Source organism: Rhipicephalus sanguineus, chromosome 2 (genome assembly GCF_013339695.2).
Source record: "Rhipicephalus sanguineus isolate Rsan-2018 chromosome 2, BIME_Rsan_1.4, whole genome shotgun sequence".
NCBI classification, from domain to species: Eukaryota; Metazoa; Arthropoda; class Arachnida; order Ixodida; family Ixodidae; genus Rhipicephalus; species Rhipicephalus sanguineus.
Window position 1 is genome coordinate 195,482,789 of NC_051177.1, and position 24,370 is coordinate 195,507,158.

General features: G+C 46.9%; 1 protein-coding gene across 1 annotated transcript in view; it reads right to left on the reverse strand.

Moving 5' to 3' along the window:
* Positions 1 to 3,150: 3,150 nt before the first annotated feature.
* LOC119382134 (mediator of RNA polymerase II transcription subunit 30-like) overlaps positions 3,151 to 24,370 on the reverse strand; it is a 30,785-nt gene continuing 9,565 nt past the window's right edge. Inside the window, 6 exon segments of the mRNA XM_037649864.2 lie at positions 3,151 to 4,010; positions 6,791 to 6,885; positions 13,199 to 13,249; positions 13,251 to 13,307; positions 13,309 to 13,317; positions 19,010 to 19,177. Coding sequence (XP_037505792.1) covers positions 3,968 to 4,010; positions 6,791 to 6,885; positions 13,199 to 13,249; positions 13,251 to 13,307; positions 13,309 to 13,317; positions 19,010 to 19,177 — 423 coding nt within the window. The 3' untranslated portion in view covers positions 3,151 to 3,967.

The following is a 24,370-nucleotide window of genomic DNA, read 5'->3' on the forward strand; positions in this document are numbered from 1 at the left end:
CGACCGGGCGTCACACAACATGCATTACGTAACTAGTGGGTCGTTTAAAGCTTCCAACCCATTACAAAGGGCGCAACCATAATTATTCATCGTCATCAACCGCCGCATCAACAAACTGCACATAATCGCTTACATATGGTACCTCGCTTCTTCGCAGAACAACGAATAATGTCGCGCTGGGTGCTTCCAAACTTCCCAAAAATTACGCTTTGTGGCGTAGTGGGTACGTTGCTAATATACCTGTATTAGTAGCCACAGGAGAGTTTATAACGCGCTCTAGAAAAGCCGCTCTTCCAGCTTTCGCTGTGACTGTGCTGCGCTTTCCGCGCAGGCCTGGCGTTTGTTTTTTTGTCGTAGACGTCATGTCCCTCCCGTACGAAGCACAAATTGATAAGATCACCCCACGCATTTTATGTTCTACCGCGGGTAAAAGCGCGCGAGCGGGGGCGACGAACGCGGCCGAAGCAGAGATCAAGCGGGCCGGCCCATTTCCGTCGGTCGGAGGGTGCATGCGATAACATCACCCCGCTCGGGAGGCCTGCTGTTGAATCAGACAGGAAACGCCCGGCCCGTCTTTAACGAGCATGAAAAGACGCGTGCACCCTCCTCACTCGGAGGGGGGGGGAGGAGGTGTCGCGCGAGTAGCAACTTTTGAACTTTGTATCTAAGGGCGCGGTCGCGATCGCTGGCGCGCGCGCTATCTCGACAGCCATCACAGCAGGCGGCTCGTGTACCCTTCTACGTGCTGCGCTCTCAACGCGAAGTGACTATGCGGAGAGAGCATCTCTCCCTAGAGCGACCGTATTCTCTTAAACCAGCGTTTTGTGGATACGCGACATCGGATACAAAACAGTCAGCTGCCAGCCTCACTTCGTATAACACTACAATTTGTTGCTATCGCATTCATTGCTGCGCCCTTGCGGTGAAACTGTGACTTTTTTTAATATTCAAACAAACACACAAAAAATGTTTGAAATGTCCGGTACATATTGTCTTACTAACAACTTTTACAAAAAGCCACTTATAAAAAAGAGTGTATGATGTGCAGTCAAATATGGACAGCTTCACGTCAATGTCTCATGATTTAAGTACAAAAAACGGAACGGTTATTTATACCTTTATTTTTTTTGTGAAATGGCACAGGGATAACTGACAGCAGCTATACAATAAATGAAAGCTTAGAAAACAGAGCTCAAATACATATCAACGCTTAGAAAAATAAACTCAGAACAGAGGTGGTTTTATTTTTCACTGGAGAAATGCAGGTCTGTGGCTACCTCGAGCTCTGATGTCTCCTCTTTACAATGATGCCAAGATGGTGGCACTGCGCCAAGGAGAAGCTACAAGATTTTCACTTTACGAAGCCCGGTTTTGTCATTTTGATGACTGCACAGTTGTAAAGCGCTTTTTTCTCAATTTCTACTGCTTATCTAGTTCTAATATTTCACCATGACATAAAAAATGGTCTGAGGATTGAAAAATAAATAAATTGAAAAATTGATTGTTTTGACCGAATTCACCATTCCCATTGCCATGTCCCCCCTTAACCACTTGATACAGAGTTCCAGAGTACAGAAGTGTTGCTAAGACACGCACAGCTTTCGGTAGCACGACTACGAGATGTAGTTTCCCACATGCTTGTGGTCGATTCTGTTAAGTGTCAATCACTCGACATCAATTACTTGAGAAAGGTCATAAAACAATGATAACTCCAAATAGCTGGTCATTTTGTACTGTTAAAAATGGAGGGGGGTGGTGAAAAGAAAAACAGTGGATAGGCCACGTTCTAATGATGATCTTTTTAGCAACCTTTTGAAAGAGGGCGGCAACCAGAATTCGCCAAGCTGTTTCTTGGTGCATTATGCCACATGTATTCTTCCACATATCACTGTCCTGGATCCTGGCTTTTTTTTTTTTTACAAGCTTCCACTTATATAATGTACTGTTGCCTACACATGTGATGATTCATGTTTTGTCCATCTTACCCATGCTCTTTTTTCCCACCAATATTTTAATCATCTCTCGCTTATATCCACCACTGACTAGCTAATGCACTGAAATCCAGAGCCTCTAAAAAAAATGCACCCTTTCCACGGATCTTGTTGGTTCCTTCCCCAAAAGAAAGCATCAAGGAGACCTTGCTCATTCTCCTGCACTCCCCCTCTGCCACCCCACTTCACTTGCCTGCCTCTGCATATGATGCTCTCACTGCCAATCAACAAGTGCCAACACCCTGAAAAAAGAAAGTAAAGAACGCCAGTGTGTGCTCACCTACCCACAGTGCTAGTGCGCAAGACAATGCAGCACTACCGAGCCAGGTGATCCTGTGCTACACGAGGGACAGTCAAAGCTCCCAGAATGGTGGTTCAGTGTGCTAATGTTGTGACCTATGGCAATGCTAACCTAATCTACTACGAATTAGGAGCCTTGTGCGCACGCACACACTTGTTGCGTCGCTCCTGCCATTGTTGGAGGCAGGGGCAGAACACTTCTTTCAGAATCTGTCGGAGCTTGGCCATCGCTTTGCTTGTAACATGCCAAGCCACACATCACTCGTGCAGCAATACCTCACTCCTTCCATCACTGTATTCTCTGGACCTCACTCCAAGTAACTTTTGGCAACCATGGAGGACATCAAAGCAAATGCAATAGCTTAGCTCAGACATATTCTGAAAGAGACCACCTACCACTGCTTCCAACAATGGCAGGAGCGATGGAGCAAGTGTGCGTGTGCAAGGCTCTTATTTCGAAGGTGATTAGGTAAGCAGTGCTTACAACATAACCACCATTCTGAGAACTCCCCATTGTAAGGGGCTCTTTTTTGTTAGAACTCCATTTTATCCAAACGAATTTCTTGTCGGATAGCGCCAAGTCGGGCTAGTTGGTTGACATTCATTGCAAAAGCTTTTTAACTGCGCTAACAAACATGGACAAAAGAGGCAAGAAGACTGTGCACATCCAGTTTTCTTCCGTTTTTTTTTCTGTTTGTTAGCACAGTTAAAAAACCTTACGATAAATCTCCGGTCCCCTCGGAATTGAATTAGTGCGGTTCTATTGTACTATCACGATAAAAAAAAAGACGACTGAATTTTTATGGTAGTATTCTTTATTAGTCAGACTGCCAAGACCCTTAACCAGTAGTATCACATTTTTGTGCAACTTGAATTCCCATGTAATGGACCCCTCAATCAATGACTGTTCTTACAGCCTTTCAAGCACACAAAAATATCATAAATGAACCAGTCATTTTCATGTGCTCTTCTTTCCGATATCTCCTATAGAAGCTTCAGTCTATTTAATCTATACTGAAGTATAAAACTCGCGTAGTGAAATTCAAATGCTAGAAAATTGTCTTGCTCTCTGCTTTCGCACCAATAAAATGCTCACGTTTGGCTGCTGACAAAGTAAAACAGAATAGGTTTCAATAAAAAATACCGAAGAGAAAATCGTAGCAGTTCTGTACAGAAGTATCCAAAGGTCATAAACTGCAGCAGCAGCATACGCGAAGACGAGTGCTCGAAGCACCAGGAAAACAGAGTTTCTCTGTGTCTTGTGTAGGGTGCAGCCCCAGCCACTTCAAAATATATGACATTCTACATGTCACTCTTCCAGTGTGCTAGGCACTCTTTGCACTGCTGAACATAATCAGTTCTATGGTGTCTCTATGACCTGAACAGCCCAATTATAACCTGTTCTCTGGGCCTTATCTCACCACTTGCAGCTTTTCTGGATGCAGTCAGTGTGGCCTTGGTGTGCTTAAACACACTCTGCATCATAACACGTGACATATGCTTTTGTCATGACCAATTTTCACCTGCCATTCGTGCCTGAACAGGCACAGGCACTCAGGATGACTCGCAGTTACTTCCGGATGTAACACAACCGTTCATTATTGCTGGCCAGCAAGCTCTGCATATACACTACTGCTGCAGTAAACAACTACAACCATTCGCATTTACATCCTCAGTCACTTGGCTTGCGATGAGATCCTGTGTGTAAACTGGAGATGTCTGGGGAGAAAAAACACAAAATGGACTGAATTAGTTGCATGAATGTGACTACTGCAGCTGGCCACAGTGCCACCAAAACACACCCATGACTCACAGAATGAATCGAATCTAAACACAAACTGCTTACATTTGACAAAAAAGATTGAAGGCCTTTCTAAAAGAAATTTTGGAGAAATGTGACCAGCAGTAGCAATGAACACAAGCATAACATGCAGTGTTCCCTGTGGACACTATCAAAGGTGCACTGCCAATGCACTATCATTGGCAACTTTTATTGATATGCGGCACTTTTGTCTCAAGTCAACACCTAGCCTATGAGAGATGTACAGTCAAACCCCGCTACAACGAAATTGACGGTGCTCGGAAAAATGTTCGTTGAAGCGAACATTTCGTTGTAGTGAAATCGAAAAAAATATGGCTGACCTGGGCTAGTAGAACAGTGAAACTTTTATTTCCAATATTCAAAAAGTGTCTGCTGCTTCCTTTGCGTCCCCAGCAGCGTTACGACGCGATTCTCATATATGCATAGCGACGCCACGTTGAAAAGCACACAGAAACAATGGCTTCCGCGAACGAATCAAACAAGCACGGGCGCGCAACACGAACTGCACAGTTGCACCAACACGCTAACACTAGCTATTCGCCGACAATGGCGACATGCAGGCGTGCTATCACGGAGCGATGACTTACGCCTTATTCTATGCTATTCTTATCCACCACTCGCGGCTGGCTGATCCCGTTGATAACGCGGACGAATTGTTGCTCCGACCACTGGTCGCACTGGCCAAGCGCGAAAAGCACGAAAAGCATTGGCATTGGAAAAGGCACCATACCGCGACTGCACCCCAGGGCTGCTCGCGTCGATAACGTGGTTGTGGCGGATGTACCGTCGCTCTGACCACTAGCGAAGCGCGAAAAGCACGCAAAGTATTCGAAAGGCATTGGAAAAGCTATCGTTTCGCGATTGCACCCCAGTGTCGACAACTGAGCTTTGGCTTCGGATTGTCTGCGACTCAGAAGCAACTCAAGCCAGTTGCGAAAGCAGGGAAGTCTGATCGCCGTCGCTATCAAGCAATGACGGCCCCCATGCTCAGTCAACAGCGGCGGTTTCTGGTGGTTCCAACACGCGATTCAGACTTTGAATTCGTATTTTTATGTTCTAAAATGCATCAAAATGTCCGAGATTGTGTTTATTGCACGGTAAATTAAATTTTTGAGCCCCGAATAGCATCGTCAAATTCCGTAAAAAGTGTTCATTGTGGCGAGCATATTTAATGCATTGACTCCTATGGACTGTTGACGGGGAACCGAGAATTTTTCGTTGTACCGGAAATTTCGTTGAAGCGGAGTTCGTTGTAGCGGAGTTCGACTGTAACGGCTGTCACGTTGCCTGGACACAATACTGCCACTCTGGTTGCAGACTCCTGTTTAGACAGAGAGGCTTAAGCAATTCAGCAAGCAAAGTGGATGGTGACAAGCCACAATGCTATCCATCAATATTTCTGCATTTGCAGACCCTATCAAAAATAACTGAACTTGATTTCCATCAAAACTCTCACTAGCGTCCCACACTGGACATCACTTCTAAAATGTATACTAATGTGCACATCGCTTTATTCCAGCACACATTATTTTGCATAATGTGGAAGATGTGGTCGATATTAGTGGAACGACACGCTGGAGGCCTGTGCTGAAGATAATGCCTTCATGGTTGTTGAATGGCCCCTATACTAATATATTACTGGTAAATGAACCCACACAAATAAGTTGTCTATTTGAATGAGATGCAGTAAACTCCTGTTAAGATGAAATTTGCTAAGCGGAATTTTTATTCTGAGCAAGGTGCAAACGTGTGGTAAGAACGATCTGCTTAAAAAAGAATTTCACTGTTAATATTAACTTTTTGCAGCAAACGCTAGGCCTCTTTGGTTTTCAGCATTCTGGCAGTCTTCTGGAAGCCAGACTGACCCCAGGTAAAATCTGGTTCTCACAGAAAACGTAATGGTCACACGTGCTGGGACCACGATGAATTCCAGATAACATGCAGACCAAAGTTGCACTGGTGTCACAAATAAAGATGTTTTCATCTGTGATGGCATGTTGATAAGAAATAATTACTACTGGAGTTTTACAAACCACAACCACAATATAATTATGAGGCACACCGTAATAGAGGACTGGAACAATTGTGACCGCTCGTGGTTCTTTGACGTGTGCCTAAACCTAGGCACACATGTGCTCTTTTCACCTCTCTCGAAATGCAGCCTGTGGCCAGGAATCGAACCTGCGCCCTCTAGTTGTAAACTTAAACCTGCCTTCCAGAAATACGGCAACATATAAAGTACAACCATGCCTGCAGGCCCAGTACTGCCCAGGGCCAAAAAGGCATGAGGTTTCCACCAGAGACTTCAGTCTTACATTGCCCATGGAGAACTAAAGACTGTACATTAATCCTTTTCTTACAGCAAAACATTTACACTGTCATCTAGCCAGATAAGCTTCAGAGAGCACATGCAAAGACTAGCTTTAGCAGGGAACTTTTATACAGTACACAAGAAGTACAAATATCGGTATGCTGTCCGACTGTATTTCAGCATGGAATACTGTTCAAATATAAGTGTCAGCAGTTCATGTTATAATCATACAGGAGAAATACATAAAATGTTAGCTTCAGTAAAATGAGCATTCTAGCATTATACCACAATAGGCAGAGTAGTCCCAGGCTCTTCTCAGTGATAAATTCCTAAATTACATCCCATTCACAAGGCACAAGAGCTCACCTTTTACGCATGGCCAGCATGGTGTTGATCTCCCAGATGATGTTACGAAGGGCGTCTATGACCTCTTTGAGCTGACGGTTCTTGAGCACCACTTGCTGCAAAAAGAGCAGGCAATTTAGGGACCACCAAAACTCACAAGGCTGCATTGAGCAGGTTGGCATTTCATGGTAACAATGAAATATCAAGGTACCATATTTCCTTGTCAGCTTACTGTATGTGCAAAGCATAATAAAAACTTACCGCTCATGTCCCAGACTGCATCCCTCCATTGTCAAACAAATCCACATTATGCCTGATAATTTTACTCATTTCATTCTACTTAATTTGCTGCTACTCCCAAATGTGTTCCCTGTCTCTTGGTAGCATTGCACTACAATAACATACGCAGTGATTATTTTATTATTATATGTATGGTCAATATCCATAAAGAGAGTGCACAAAAAGAATTAAGCATAAAGGGCAAAGCATAAGCTTCATGGTTTTCGTGCAATACAGTAAAACCTCATTAATTCTAACTCGGTTATTTTGAAATCCCACATAATTCGATAGATTTCTGCGGTCCCGTATTTTGCAATGTAAATTTGAGTGGATAACTTGAAGCGGTGTTCAGTACTAGCCCGGTTAATTCGAAAACTTTAGGTGCTATGTGCCAATTCTTGCTCCCGTTTTAGCTGCAAATCCACAGAAACGATGGCCCTTAGGAGACACAAAGCAATGCAACGTAGCGATACTAATGAGTGACAAGTTGAGCATCCCAGCCTCGCTGCTGGCCAGCAGCGAAAGGGAAAAAAAGGGAAAGAGAGAAAGAAAATTACACCATTTCCCGCTAAAGGGGACCATGAGGCGATGCGAAGCCAGAGCACTTGCACGATCGCGTTCCGTTGGCGTTCGTTGGGCATGCTACCGACCTCGCGTCGTGGAATGCGAAGAGGAACGCTACGCGCGTCTTGTCTTCCCTCTAGCCTGGCCGTTAATTCTCACAGGGCAAGCAGGGGAACGCGGTCGACAGGCGTGCGAGAGTGGGGCAGCGTAGGAGAGGAGAGAGAGGGGGAGGGGACGCGCATGCGCTGGCGCTCATCGCGGCGTTGCGCAGGAGAGAATTTCGGCATGTCTAGCCCGCGTTTCAGAGGAAGAGTGGAAAGGGGGAGGGGAGAGGGGAAGGGGAGAGGAGAAAGTGTAGAGGGGGAGGGGAGTGGGTGAGGTATGCGCATTGCGCAGTAAGATGGTCACGCCGCACACCACCACCACCACCACTACCGGATTGAACTCCGCCATAAGATACTTCGCATCTAAAAGTGGGAAAAGACGGTCTCGTGGTCAGCTGAATTGTGCGCCTGCGGAAAAGGGGTGCTTCAATGCAACACAGCGGTGACACGTGGGCAGCATGACGCATGCTTCTCGCAACGCGAGCGCGTTATGATTTACACATTCTTTCTGGAAAAAAAGAAAAGTTCATAAAGGACTGTCTGACGGAATTCGCGACGTATGCGAACCTCCGACTGGCGATTGTTCCGGCAATTCACGCACTTGCGCTGTGGCGGAGTTCTTGCCTGCAATGCCCACTTAGAAAACTCAGTTCAAAAACTGTCAGTGATCATGTTTCCAGCCAGGACACTTCGCTAATTCTGTCACGCTGGCCACTATTAATTATTTTACCAGAAAGAATGGGCGAATTGGTCGCATCATGACGCGCTGATGCTGCAAGAAGCAGGTAACATGCTGCCTGCGTGCCACTCACCGTGTTGCAGTGAAGGACGTCTTCTTTCTGCAGGTGCACATCCCAGTTGAGCACGAGACCGTTTTTTTAGGGGCGTAGCTCCTCTTAGTCTAACCTTGTCATGTCTCCGTTGTCCGGCGTCAACGGCAGTATCTCTGTCCGGCGTAAACGGCAGATGGCGCTGTCTCATAGAAGTACATACAAACTGCAGTTCAGGGACGATATTCTAGATGGCCTGTACACAATGCGTGTCGTCATCACCATTTCTCGTGATGGCGTTGGTCTAATAGAATTGTATGCAATAGGGCGCTTGTGTGAATCAACACTACAATGGCTACAAGTACCGCTGCTCTCCGATTGGCTGCTGCGCGGGCTGCACGGGGAGCGAGCGCCTCTCTTCTCTCAGTCCTCCTGGATCGTCGCCGTACGTGTCGGATCGTTGGTGGAGCATGAACGATGCGCAGCGGCGGGCGCTCGCTTGGCGGATCCCGTGACGATTGCGCGCCAAGGACGCCGCTGCGAAACGGGCTCAACGAGAAGCCGATCCCGAGACCATGATTGCTTCAGGAGCTTCGCCCAAGCTCTTCATCATTCACCCGTGGATATGCTGTATTTTTTTTCCCTTTCTTTTTCTTGCGTTGACAGCAGCGAGGCCTGCCGTTTCCCCGGTTTAGCAGAAAAATTGGGACTGGGTATTGCTGAAAAACATAACCATTGGAGCCGCAAACTAGCAGGCACAGCAAACGACCAGTTCTGATTCCTTTCAGTAATTCAAAGTTCCTGTGCATCTGGTTTTTTGCTTGGTTCATTCGAAAACACGCTTAATTAGAAGATCTTTCACAGTCCCAGTGACTTTGAATTAACGAGGTTTACTGTATCTTTTTTCTAAGCATATGAGCCAATTAAGCTAGCAACAACCTCTGTTACTCATAATCCGACCTTTCAACTAAATCATACTGGGTGCTTTGCTAAAGGACTGCCAAAAAAAATCCTAAAACCTGCCTATGACAAAGCTGAAGCTTTCTTAGAAGCTGCATGCTTGAAATGGCTGACATGAGCATCAGAAACAAGTTATCTGCGTTAATTTTTTGTAATTAGCTCAAAATGCTAAATAACTTACTTAATTAGCATAGTTATGGGGCTGCTGATAAGTGAAGGTTTGTAGATGTTGGTTTTCAAGACATGCAAATACGTAGAAAAAAGTTCTCCAGTTTCTTTTTTGTCATTACAGTCGACGTCCGATTTCCCGGACGCCCGAAATTCCGGACATGCCTGATTTCCCGGACTCATCTGTGGCACCGTCAAGTCCCCATAGAGTCAATGTATTAAAAGTCCGAAATTCCAGACGCTTATAGCCTTCGCCATCCGATTTCCCGGACTTTTTGCTGTTAACCGCCGACCCAAAGTCACCACCGACGCCGCCATTTCGGCTGTTTTCATATCCTCGAACCCACCATACTCGCATCGCAGTGTGGCCAGCAGCACCGCCGCACCGCACCGCGGCTGCCGTAACCTCGAAACCGCACATGTCAATCCGTTGCCAGCCGTAGCCGTAGCTTACCCAAGCCAAACCTTGCTGTGTTCGTTCCCGTGTTGTTTTGTCAGCTCTGCCAGCTCTGCGGTCGTGTCTGCGGTTGATCGTTTGCTGCTGCGCGCTATCTTCAGTGATCACGTTTCCCGACCTTCAGCATCCACCAAGTTCCTAGCTGTTTCGTGGCTGCGCTTTCGTCGAGCGTCGAGCTGTTGACCTCAGGTCTGCCGGTGGCATGCTAGCGGAATCGTGGAAGGCGGTTTACGCAAGAGACTCTGCGGAAACTGTTTTCACCACGCGGGCTTCACACTCGACGCCGAGACGGCCGTCCTCGCCCTAAGTGGACAGAGTGTGTGACGAACTGCCATCCGCGGACGTTGCCTTCGACAATTTGCGCGCTGCTGGCGTGTCGATTCCAGCTGGGTGACCTTTGAGGGCTTCGCCGACGCTGACATAGACCTCGAGCTATGTGCGGAGTTGACCGATGACGAAATCATTCGTCAAGTTACGGAAGATTCCGACTCCGGCACCGAGAACGAAGAGCCAGCTCCTACACAGCCAACGAGCTCGGAGCTGACGCGAGCACTGATGACACTGTCATCGGTGTACAGCGGCAACATGACGTTGACTGAAATTGAGGCAGACATGATTGCGGGCAAGCAGAACGCCGTGCAAAAGAAAATAAGCGACTTCTTTGCGCCCAAGTGCTGACCTATGAGGTAGCGCCGGCCACGTCGTCTTTTTTATTATATAAACGGCTCTTTTCAGAGCCACCTAAACGATGCATTGGCTGAATTGCAATGGGAAGCTTGTACTCCGGCCGTGACCCTCTCCGTCAGCGAAAAATACCTACCAAAAAGGTGCGTTTTCACGTGCATTCGTTTTTCCGGACTGTCCGATTTTCCGGACGTTTTCGCGGTCCCTTGAGGGTCCGGGAAATCGGACGTCGACTGTATACAGTGAAACCAAGTGCAGGAGTGCAGAAGACTATGTACAACAAATGCAAGCTGCTGATGCATTGTGACATTTCTGTGCAAATTATCGTGTATGCAGAACCACACTACAGTCGAACATGGATATATCGAACTCGAAGGGATCGCGAATTATTCGATACATGAAAAATTCTATATAAAAAAATACAGGTCCAGAGACCTTACCAGTGGCGGACGATCAGCTACAATCAGCGCATTCAAGAATGACAACTAATTCTGCACACACGATGCAACAGAGTGTTTTATTTGCGTGAAAAAAAATCGCTTATCTTGGCCTGCTTCTTCGTTTTCGAAATGAAGTTGAAGACGCTGGCCTCAATCTTATCGAGGTTGTCCAGGTGTGACAGCCCGGTTCCCTCCATGTCGCCGCAACAACGGCAAATCAAGCCTAACGCTGCCGCCACTTCAGTGGCAAAGTACGCGTGTGTAGCCGCCGCTTCGTCCGGACGATCTTCGTCGCCACTAGAGCTGTTGACCTGGGCATCTTGGGTCCCTGCGACCGCAGCTACGATGTCCTTATCAGCGAGGCTCGCAAGAGCCTGAACACTGCAGTCCGCTTCCACGAAATCGTCCGCAGATACTTCGGGTGGAACGGCAGCTGGGAAGAGGGATGACAACTTGCAAAACGCGACGTCTATGCGCTCTTCGTCGCTGTCTTCACCGGTTTCCGCAAGTTCCGCCGTCACGAAGCCTGCCTTCCGGAAGTAGTTGGCCACTGTGTTCTTGCGCTTCTTGACGCTGGCCATTGCTACACGAGAAGTCGAAAATTCAAGCAGTCCGCAGCGCCTTTGCACAGCACCACGCAAAAGAGGAATGCGGTGATATGTGACAACTCACGGAAGTGAACTCCGCCAACAAAGCACTCGCGATCAGTCGTGATGGCGGCGATCGCTACCCGGCTACCTGCGAGGGCAGCAGCGATGTACGAAAGGTGCGAGCTGTGGTTGGCTGAGCAAATACAAAAGGCGTGGGCTGTTGTTGGCTGATCAACACTCACAAACCAGCAAAAAAAAAAAAAAAAGAAAACAGCAAAGGCGAAAAGAGGAGCCGCCAGGTCCTTTGTTCCTGCTCTCTGAGCCGACAGTAACGTGGAGAAAGCATGAGAGAGAGAGAGAAAAAACAGAAAAAAAAAGCCGATCCGCAAGTTGGAGAACGTGCTCAACAGGAGTACAGTCCGAGCCCTCTCGCCCTCACGTTTTTCGAGCGTTTGGGTGTCGGCGGAGGCGCGGTGCTGCGAAGGTGCGAAGGTCGCGTGCTGCGAAGGTGGCGAAGGTCGCGGTGTGCAGTGAGTGCCGAAGCGCACCTTCCAGCTCGCGCGGTGTTCGATATGCCAATGGCGGGTAAAAATACCGTTCGATATAAATGCGCGAATTTCTATACTTTTACAAAGGATTTTCAAGGGGATTAATTTGCGAGTTCCGATATAGCCGAAAATTCGATATATGTGAGTTCGATATATCCCGTTGGTTCGACTGTAATATTCTTTAACATGCTCACAACAGTGTGCTTTGTTTCATTCTGGCATCAGAACTATACAATGTTAATCATTCTCACTCCATAGGTGTCAGTTGGCATGACCGGCTTTGATAAAGCTTTTTGGCGCACGGATCATGTGCTACCTCATAGATCGGTATTAGCCCAGAAGTCAACATTTATTTTTGGAGGTGACATATAGAAGCCTTGTTTTCCGCTTCTTTAAAGCTTCTTGCTCGGGGCATGTTTATGGCTGGTCAATCTGTGCCGCGCCATGGCTTGAAAGTGCACTGTTGCTCGTTTCAGCTCCAGAGGTTACCGAACATACTCTGGTTGCTGTGAAAGCTAGATGCGAACATAAATGATGGCAATGACTTGCTAGACACACCATCACCATCCTTTCATTACTATCGTCATGTACTGAGACGACAGGGTGCTCGAATATGCAAGGCTATGCTTCGGGCTCCAAAACATTTCATCGCCACCTTGTACGTGTACGGTTTCATTTTTCTAACTGCATCAATAGTCCACTGCAGCATGCACAGGGGAATGCAGTTCTACATTTTTCTTTTAAGATTTCACAGTTTAATTTCTGTTTCAGATTTCTCAAGAACATGCTGACGTGACATCAATTGTGTCAATGCAGCAGCTGATTGTGCAGCGAAGTCCTACAGGCAGAATGTGCTACTACTCACCTCAGTGAGACGTGCCCGCTCCTCAAGGAGTGCACGTGTTGCCTCTGAAGGCCTTCTTCTCTTCGCTAGGCTTTGGGTCGTCCATCATGGGCACCAGGCTCTGAAGTGTCCACGTCAGGCTGCACGATGCGAAGAAAACGCAAAATGTCGGTATTAATCGTGCTATGGTTTTTGTAAATGAGCTGAAATTGCCTCACCAGCAACTGGCTCCCACTGCAGTGAGAAAACAGAGGTGTGCAACTGCACAAATACTTCCTAGTTTGATGTTTACTGCACGGGATCAATGTACTGTATGTTAGTTTACGCAGTATTCCGTACTTTTAAACTTGGATAAGCTCTCATTAGACTTGCTTATGTGCTCAGTGTGCATTGTTTTTGAAGCCTTGCAGCATGCCTCATACAATATCAGTCAATATCAGTGACAGTGCTGGCCTAGTCCATTTCGGAATAGGCACATATATTTGCTGGAGCCACAAAAAACAGGCCTTTTGGAGCAAGCACCCATAACAGCAATTGCAGAAAGCATGCGCAGCTTTCACAGTGGACATACGAGAAGAGGGGGGAAATGTGTAGTATTGAAGTGTAGCAAAATAGATTTAGAATGTAGTTGACTTAGGTGTGGACCAGGGTCCTTAAAATAGCAAAAAATCATAAAAACTGTCAATTTTCGGAAATCACTATTTCGAAGTATTTATAGTCCAAATTACGCCTGAACTACAGGCTGAGCTTTTCTTTTTTTCTCAACCTTGATACAATTGTAATTATTTGATAAGTACCGGCTAACTACTGGAAGCTAATTTTACCTTGCAAGGTTGAAAATTATTTCTAATCAATGAAATAGCTGTTTTGACATCATTTGCTTTAGCCTGTGGGGGTGGACCTTGTGGGAAGCACCACGTAGTTCAGAAAGTACTACTATTTGGGTCGTTACAATGCTGAAAATTACAATGTGGAAATTTGTCATTACTTCCTTATAATGATATGTTGTAAATGTGTTTGCCGATTGAAATCTCCATTCAATGGGACACATGCATCCAGTTTTGATTAAGATGAAATAGTAATAAAAAGCTTTTTTTGAAGGCCCTCGTTCCCCTTATTTATGCATACTAACACCTGCCCCCCCTCCCCCCCCAAAAAATAAAGTAAAAAGCCTCAATTATTCCAACCTCATCTATTCATGATTTATATTGGCATCCAACTCGTTAGTTCAGACCTATTTATTCATAAAGCGGTTGTAATCAGGCAACGCTTAGTGTGTGAAGGGCAGCAAGTGTGTGATGCAAATGAGCAAGAGTGGTGCTAGCACTCAACTGGACCAAAGTGCTGGAATCCTATTGCCATGTAATCAGCAGTAACTGCATGGGACCCTTGAGATTTAGCAGAATTACAGCTTGTGTGCAAAATAAAATGGGTACTGTGCAGTTTCACAGATAAAACAAAAGTGATAAATTCAGTTGCAGGGTTCGTACAGGTTTTCAAAGCAAAAATTCAAAGATATTCAAGGACTTTCCAGGACCTGTCACAGGTTTTTTTAAGGAGTAAAAGCAGCATGCAAAGTTGGAGTTTCTTTACTCTAATATTTCCAAAAATGACTAATTTTACTGCACTTACAAGAAATAAATGCACACCACAATTACAACAAAAATGTCCAGTCTGACAAGTCTGTGAAGTTCTTTACAGCAACTTGACGGTTTATGCTAAACCCACGCTTGACTGTTGCTTGTCCATGGCTGAGAACAAGTAGCAATTTGACAACATTCCAAAGCTCACCATATGAGCAATTAGGCTGATAAGCTCATAGAAGATTTCATCCAGCCTATTTGAACCATTCTGAAAGAGTCGAAGCTGATTCTTTTCCTATTGCAACAACTCTGTGTATTCAGCTAAAACAGATTCGTTGCTTTTCGTCAATGTGCGAGCTGCAGTGACAGAATCAACCACTCTTCTTAGGGCTGAGAGACATTCATCTGCCTTGCAGCACATGAGCCGTGGGTCTAGGCAGAACAGGTCTCTGACTAGGGCAGACTTGAAAGGGCTTTTGTCGAGAATCAAACACTTCTTGCATTCCATTTTGAACTGGAATAGACCTTTTGCACTTCCTTTGCAGTCTTTGATAATCTGCTTGCATGTGTGGCCTATGTCCACTTTTTCCAGTGAGACATGTTTGCTCACGTCTTCAGCAGGGATCAGTGCCTCAGAAAGGCACTGATCCCTGCTGCAGACAAAATTGAGCATTTCATAAACTTCATGTGCAGCTTTCTTACAACTGTCTCCAGGTCTCTTGCCAGAAAGAAAACCGCAGGTTGTCTACTCGGTATTCAACCAAGAAGGATCTGACAGCCATGGCAACAATTAGGGCAAAGTTCAGCTTTGCCAGGACAAGAGGGTCATGGAAGAACCAACAAGTTCTCGAAAGATGCGCACCTTGGTAGGGCGACATCCTTGTTCCATCCTGCTCCAATGTATTTTCCGATGCCGTTCCAAAGAAGCACAGCCCTTTCTATCACTCTGACATTTTCCAACCAGCGCTGCACTACAAACTTCAGTGAAAATGTGCTCTGCCCAGTTATGGCTGTAAAATCTTTCTTCGTGCTGGCGAGTTGTCAAGGAGCACGCTCAGACTTGACAGCAGGACATCAAGTCCCCATGTACTGGCCACGACTACCGCCCTATAGGCATTGTGGACTGTGTGCAGGCTACCTGTGCCAACATCAACACATTGCAGTTGGTAGTTTTCATGCAAGTCTGCTTGCAGGGACCTAAATAACTTTAAGCTAACATTAGGCTTATCCATTGAAATTTGGAAAATTTTCTTAAAGGGTAGCTGATGCACTTTAAAAAAAAATGACTTTGGAGCGTGTAAGGACAGTTTCATCCTGGCTGAATTCGAAAAGCGATGTGAGAGTTCTCAAAAATGAACGCAAATAGCACTTTTTCGCAAAAAAAAAACACAGAGGCTGTGGCCGCAGGGCTTCTTGAGATGCTGAGCGAACGCGGTGACGTCATCCTCGATATGCCACGTTATCTGCAACAGCAGCGCTGCTGAAGCGTGGCCTCCTGATTAGCTCAGGCAACGGCACGTCACGAGTTAGTCACGTAGGCCACAGTTGAAGATATAAAAGATGCTCGTTCACGTGCACTTGGCAGCTTGTCGTTATGCCAGATACTGTAATCCAGCTGCAGAACTTTCCACTTCGCTATACTTACTTCAGCCTTCGTCACACAAAGCGCTCTCGCAGTTTGGATCAGTGAGCGGCAGGAACCTTCCGTTGGAGGGCAGCACGGCTCCGCCAAATGAACCGAAGATGACGTAGGTTTCCATGGCCACACTTGGCATGCTCGTGTAGGCGAAGGAAGACAACACTTTTCATTCGTGTATTTCAAAGCTCTTGCTGAAACAACTGCAGAAAAAATTACGACATCGATGATAATAATGTAGGTTCTTTATAACCACGAAGTTTTATCGAATTCGAAAACCTGTTCAGCTTCCCTTTAAGTGGTAAAGGTTCAAGGGCCTTTAACAACTTTTCCTGGATGTCGTCAGCAGTCACATGTCCCATGAAGACAGATGTGGATATCTTGTTGTGACTTTTGCGAGAAATTCCAGCATCTGACGTGTACATCCATTTGCTTCTATTGAGAAAACTCATTCGCCGATTCATCGAAAAGCACGACATAGCAGTCTGAGTTTTCAACCTCCTAGTGCAAAGCTGATTGAAAAAAGGTCCAAGCACGTGGCATGCCATGTAAGAGCATTTCTTCTCTCCGCAGGAAAAAGCTTTTTCAAGCTTACTGTCAGGGACCATGCGCCTGAAGAGATCTGCGGCTTGTGATGACGACCTGTATGAATAATGGCTAACGGCCACCTTCAGAGTCCACAAGATTTCAGCATCTGTGACCATGTCATAGGTCTTACAAACTCCATCTAAATCCATCGCCTGCAATGAAACCGCGCGGGTGGGTCCTTCACTTGTGCTGTCCTCGGGGCAAGGTAGTTAAGTAGCGTGCTTCCTGACGCCGCCTTCATGGCGCTACTGTGCTTAGCACTCTTCATGTGGCTCTTGAGTGCCGATTCACCCATTGTCGCAACGTCGCATGTTTTCGCGCACGGTTTACATGCGGCTCAGTGTGGATCCGTCGTGCCCGGCGCAATCCACTTGTTGTAGCTGTCGTTGCTAAGCCACTAGCTCTGGAATTTACACTATCCCGGCATTATGCCAGTGTTTCTCAATTGATACCGGTGACATTAAAAGACGGAAGTTCACCTTGAAATTCCCATTGTACACAGGCGTCCATCAAACACAACACACGTGCACCACAAACCAGATACCACACAAAAAAAACGCCATGTTTTGATGAAGCATAGTGAAGACACAGCAGAACACAGTTTGGAATCGTGTCAATGTTGCCAACAGCTAAATGGGAACTCGCTATCTATGTGTTGTTAATATCTGCGCGAAAAAAATAAAAATACAGCCTGGAAGCTAATTATTAAGCGTCAGGTGTTGGCATTAGAATTAGTACTTTTGGCACACGGCAGCAGAAGTTTTTTTTTTTTACCTTTCTTCTAGATGCGGAGGCAGTACAACAATGGCAGATATGCATTAAACTGCTGGCTACATTAGCAAAAGCACTACACATGAGCGGTAAAGTTGTTCCATTATAGCTCACTTATTCCCCTCTTGGCAAGAGCATAGAGTTTCCCAATATTAACTAGAGGGAACTCTGGCGCTGCGATCGTTCAGCCACCAAGGGAATGACGGGTAGTACAAGGATTTGCCTAGTCGTGCTTGCGGGCTTCCAAAGCACTTGTGGCTTTGTTATTGTGGCGTTTTGGTTTGTTTCGGGTAAAAAAATGGATCGTTGTGAACTTCGTGAGCCTAAAGAGGTTAAGGGGGCAAAGAGGAACTGCTGAATATTTGCTGACCTTCGTCTTGTGACAAAGCGGATGCAGGCCACACGGAGCTGAAAGAACGAAGTTTACAAATCCGTGTACTACCCATCATTCCCATGCTGGCTGAAGCGCCATGCATTGCAGCTTCCATAGACACTAGTGCCAGAGTTCCCTCTAGTGTATTTAGAGGAAACTCTATGGGCAAGAGGGAAAGTGGGACAAGGCAGACCGATGGCGATGGCGAGAGGTGAAGGGCAAGGAAAGCCACTTCAACACAGGCAAGGAGCCAGCACCGAAGAGCGGTACGCATCTCGCTTCGTTCGTTTGCGGTTTGACGCGGTAAAATTTTTGTCATGCAGTTCTGCAAGATGGAACGATGTGCACTCGCGCCAAATTACTGTTACTGAAATGGAGAGTTTGTCAGGTCCACGCCGATCTGCCACATTAAGGAGGTCGCAATGTTGATATGAGAGTGCATTGCTCAGGAAATTCACGGATTTTCGAGGACGGGAAAAAATTCCGGGACTTTCGAGGGCCTTGAAAATGCATTTTTCAAATTCAAGGGTTTTCAATGATTTCAAGGACCTGTACGCACACCGAGTCGGTATCACTGCAGCCTCACTATGACCACAGCAGCAGCACGATCTAGCTTGAATTGCCGTGTGCACTGCACATCCGGTGCTCACAAGACTCTTCTCCCCCAATGTGCTCGAAGAGTTAGTATCAAATCTACGGCACACCCTTTGGCACAGGGTGGGTGCAGAAATGTTATATTTTGAAGAAAATACAGCAGGATATAGAAGGATTTACATTATGGAATAGGGGTGCAGACGTAGCATGCTCCTGCAATACCTGAGACCTTGCACGGTCCTCTATTGCTTTTAGCACGACACGGCACACCCCACAGAGACACCAACCTCAATGGGCGTGTACTGGCTGCTGGCCACAGCTGCACTCTGGTCACTGCAGATGCCGTGCACCCGGTGGAGCTTTCTGAAGAGCAGCCCGACGTTGCGCAGTGTCTCCTGCAGCTTGATGCGGCGCTCCTCCTGGCCCTGCATGCTGGTCGCTACCCCAGTCGGCGGCTGCATCACAACAGGTAGCCAAGACAAGTCAGTCAACGCAGCTAGGCCTTAAGGAGCCCGCTGTAAGAAACTTCGAACCGTAAAAATAAAATATATTTCCAAAATACACCAAAAGAGTTCCCACTATTGTAGAAGAACGTAGAAGTATCTTTCCTGTCAGTACCCGTGTTCTTTTCGTCGCTGTACTTATTAATCGGACCTTCACCCCTCTCAGCCTGAAAATGTCACCACTATGCCCAGAATAAATCATGTAGAAACTGGGCAGTGGGAACCAGCGCAGCACCTCGGTGCAATCTCCGAACTGGAAATTGCTCACAAGCTTAGAACCTCAATGTCAATAAGCAGGGATTTGTGTGCCGTCCGCTAACCAATGTGTATCATCTGCTGGTATTAAAAAAAATCGCAGATACTTGTCCTCTGGTGCCAGACTGATACCAATATAGTATGTACTCCACTCATAAATCAATTTATCGTCAGTGAATATGCTCACAGCACCCTACCTAGCCTTTACAGGGACAGAAAGCCAATTAGCACATCGATTGAGATAGCCCTGCCGATGGAAAGATTGTTTCGTATTGACCAGAACAAGCTTCATTTCCCTCATTAAATGAAAATTTATACTTTTAGATCATCGCAGAAAATGATGTTTCATGCCCCAAGCAGCAAAATCATGAACCAAGATGAGCTGTCTAAGGCCTCTGTGATAGTGCTCATGCAAATCACTCAGCCCTTTGAGTACAGTAAAACCCCATCGATTTTAATGCAGTTACTTCAAATCCCACTTAATTAGAAGGCTTTCTGTGGTCCTGTATTGCAGTTTAAATATCAGTGGATAATTGAAGCGGCGTCAACACCAGCCCGGTTATTCGAAAACTTTGGGTGCATGTGCCAATTCCTGATCTCAATTTCGCCGCAAAATCCGCGAAACCACGGCTGCCAAGAGCCACAAGGCAATGCAATGTAGCGATACTAATCAGTTACAGGTGAAGCACAAACTCGCTACTGCCAGCGAAAAAAAACAAATAATATTAAAGAAAGCGGTCTCGTGATTAGCTGAAATGTGCGCCTGTGGAAAAGAAGACACGCTTCACTGCAACACAGTGGTGACAAGCGGGCAGCATGTCGCATGCTTCTCATAACGTCAGTGCGTAATGGTTTACCCATTTCTTCTGAGAAAATAAAGAAATTAATAAAGGCCGATCTGCGTTCTTCGCGATGTTGCGAACCTACGATTGGCGGTTACTCCGGCAATTTGTACATTTGCACTGCTGGCGGAGTTTTTGGCCTGCAACGCATACATCAAAAACATCGTTCGAAAACTTTCATGATCATGGTGCACGCCACATCTGGCGCATGCAGTTAGTGGTCTCTATATCAGTGTTGAAATACAGTACACTTCTTTTTATTATAATCTTTCTAAGCAAAAATTACCGATACACTTTCGTTCGTAGTTGGCAGAACAGCAAAGTGTCATTAGTTGGCCAGCATGCACGTGCAAGTGTTTCAATGAACGCATTCTGCTACTCATAGAACAGAGCAGGCCCACACTGAAGCAGAAGTATTCCTTGCAGAAGCGCTGGTTGCATGCATGTGTTGTAGCCAATGGCCCCTGTTCACCATTTCTAAGTTTCAAAATTCAAGGTTCACGTAGCTTCATACCCTGATGACACGTGTGAAGGCTGACACTGGGTTCCGCTGCGTATGTCTTGCGCTGTGGCACTGAGCACTGGCTTATACCATGTGAAACGCCTTCAAAGACAGCGAATGCACGTTGCAGTCGCTGTCAGTCGGTCAAGCCCACAGAAGCGGGGAAAACCTCCGCATTTGATCAGAATTACAGCGCAGGTGTAATTGTTAACCTCCCTGCCTTTCCTACATTCCTTCTCTCTCTCTAAAACTTCGTGTTCAGTGTGCTCGGTGCTGCTGAAGCAGACGCCGCCGCCACTATCCTGCCTAGAACGTCACGCCGATGGTGGGCCTGCTTTGCCGTGGTACGCCTCGCGCTAAACACACGTCTAGCAAAACTTTAAAGGTACACTAAAGGCAAATAACAATTTATGTCAGAGAAAAAGCTCGATGTATGACGTCTAAAACGGCAATATTATCAACAGCAGTGCCCTACTTACCGAGAAATTAAGCTAAATGTATCACACGATGAGCGCCCCGAGTGGGACATTTTGGAAGTGACCCCGATGACGCGTGAGAGTCTGAATACATTAATCGCTAGTAATAAACTAGCTGCAATAAAAAAAGAACCTTCCGTGCATCAAGAGACGTAATAAAATGCTGCTTATTCGTTTCTGTTTTATTCATGGAATAAAGAACCTCTGGCGTTGCCATAGGGAACGGCGTGTGGGGTTCAAAAGTTCCGTTTTCGCCGAACTGTGCTTCGCCCGGCGCCCTGCTTCGCTCACGCGGACATCTCAGTGGTAGTTTCGGTATTGCGTACTGCCGCGCATGTTTTGCACACGCATGAAAGTCGCTCTGACAGAAAGTTCGACAAATACCACATGCATGTGATTGCCAGGTGCCTGAATGGTGCACGCCGCCAGTGCACGCCGCTGCGCAGTAAAGGTGGGCAACGTTGGGCATGGCAACAGTGACATGCGAAATACCGCTTTCAGGCGGGTGATTTGAAGTGCGCTAAAGCAATGCGGACCACTAAAATGTGATTTTATTTCAAAATAAGCACTTCCTTGAAATAAAAGTACAGTGGAACTTCGATTATACGTCCCCTGGTCCTGCGACGACCCGCGTTTTACGACGAATTGGCTTGGTCCCGGCAAAACCCCCATAGAATAATGTATTAAAAACCTCAATTGTACGACGCAATTTACGCCGGCCCCGCCTCGTACGACGCTTTGCTGGACTGTCCGAGAAAAAAAAAAGACCTACGATGACGCGGGCTGGCACGCAAACACACTGCGGCCGGGCGAAAAAAGTCGGGAAACGAGGAACCGAGTTCGTATCCGCGCTGCCACCACAGGGCCTCTTCAATTTTTCGACACGCGGTCGGCCATAGCTAGCCAGAGCCAACGTTGGCCGGAGCCAGCCAGAGCGCATTCGTTTTGTCGCATTGCACTGCGCACTTCCGTTGTCGCTTTTTTTTTTCTCTCTCTTCTTTTGGGTGGTTTTGTAGTGACCGTGACCGTTGTGACCGCAGTGACCGTTGTGAGCAGATAACATGGCAGATAATCTCGAGCTCGCTTTCTAGTATACGATAACTTTCACTACATTTCGTGTCGTTATACCGGACGTGTTGAACGGCGATTGTTGAGCCCACTGATCTCCACTAGGAAGAGCTGGATGGCGCATCGAGCACGCGGGCGTGAAGCCACCGGAAGCCAGCGTTTTTGTCCCGGAAGAGAGCTTTTCTCTTCTTTTTTAAATAAATACCTGCCTGTAGCGCAGTAAACTGTACGAATCGAGGAGAAGTAGTCAGGGAAGACATTTCACACGTAAGTACCTCAAAGTTGCACTTTTTACGAATTTTGTACGTTGCAGCACTCCGCCATATTCGGACGGTGTCGGCACGGCGTCTGTCATCTTTCGTGTAGCGTTCGTCGGCGTTTAAAGTGAGGCGTACTCGCAAAGTTTGAAAAAATAAAATAGAAAAACGATCATAACAACAGCTGCCACCCAAGAATATTTGAATTGCGCGACCGAGACGGACAGAAGACGCCAGCTTCCGGGACAAACAGGGGACCTTCCGGTGGCTTCACAAGCGCCCGCCTCGCAGAGCGGGGATGCGCCGTCCAGCCTTCTTAATGGAGGTCAGTGGTTGAGCCAATGTTTGCGACAGCCGCGGGAACCGGAACTCGCCGCTGTCTAGCTACCAGAGGGCTGGGGCGTTTTAGCCGCTCGCGATTGGTCGAAGCTTGCAAATCGAATAGGCCTACTGCCGTGCTGCCATTCAGCCATTCCTTCACGTGTTTGCCTCATCGGTTGGTTGTGCTGCGCCGCAGCTGCTGTGTCCACGTGCAAAATTTTCTGTGTTCGGTCATTGGTGTGCGAGGAAGCTTTCGAACTTTTGGTTGCGAGTGCTGCGTCTCGCAATGTCGCGGAACCGAAAACCGCTGACGCTCGGAGAAAAGCTTCGCATAATCGAGGAGGCAGAGAAGCGGAACGGAGCAACAAAGGCCAGCATTGCCCGCGACCTGAACATTCCCGAGTCGTCGCTGAAAACGATCCTCGCGAAGAAGGACAGCATCCTACTAAATGCGGCAAAGTTCGGCCTGAACAGGAAGGCCGCGAAAGATGGCAAATATGCTGCCATGGAGAAGGCCCTCGTTGAGTGGTTGCGTCAGGCCCGCAGTTCAGGAATCGCCGTGGATGGCGCAATTTTGAAGGAGAAGGCTGAGACAGTTGCATTGCGCTGCGGCATTGACGACTTTAAAGCCTCCAATGGCTGGTTGGATCGCTTTAAAAAACGTAGTGGAGTTGTGTACAGCCGCTGCTGTGGAGAGAGCGCGTCAGTCAGCTCCGACACTGTAGAAAAGTGGACTGCATTGCTGCCGGAATTGATACGGGAATACAAACCGTCCGACGTGTTCAACGCAGACGAAGCTGGATTATTTTAATATGCAGCCAGAACAGACATTGGCATTCAAAGGAGAGAGCTGTCACGGGGGTAAGCGAAGCAAAGAGCGTCTTACCGTATTGCTTTGCGCTAATGAAGACGGCTCTGAAAAGCTTCCTGCCCTCGTGATCGGCAAGTTTGAGAAGCCGCGATGCTTCAAGAATTTGAAAAGGCTGCCGTGCCAGTACACGTTCAACCGGAAAGCCTGGATGACGGCTGCTATGTTTTCTACATATCTGCAGCAGCTGGACTCCAAAATGGGGGCTAAGGACAGAAAGATTCTTCTTCTGCTTGACAATGCGCCATGCCATCCATCAGATATGTCGCATTTGAGAAATGTGAAAGTTGTATTTCTGCCCCCCAATTGCACTAGCCAGCTGCAGCCACTTGACGCTGGCGTCATCAAGTGCATGAAACAGAAATATCGGAAGTTTCTGGTGCAGCGTCGGCTGGCGGGCATGGAACGCAAGCAGTTGGATAAGAAACTTTCTGTGCTTGACGCAATGCACTACAGTGCTAGTGCATGGGACGCAGTCACGCCAGAAACTATCGCCAACTCCTTCAGGCACTGCGGCTTTAATAGAAGTGGTGCTTGTTCTACCAGTGAAGCTGCA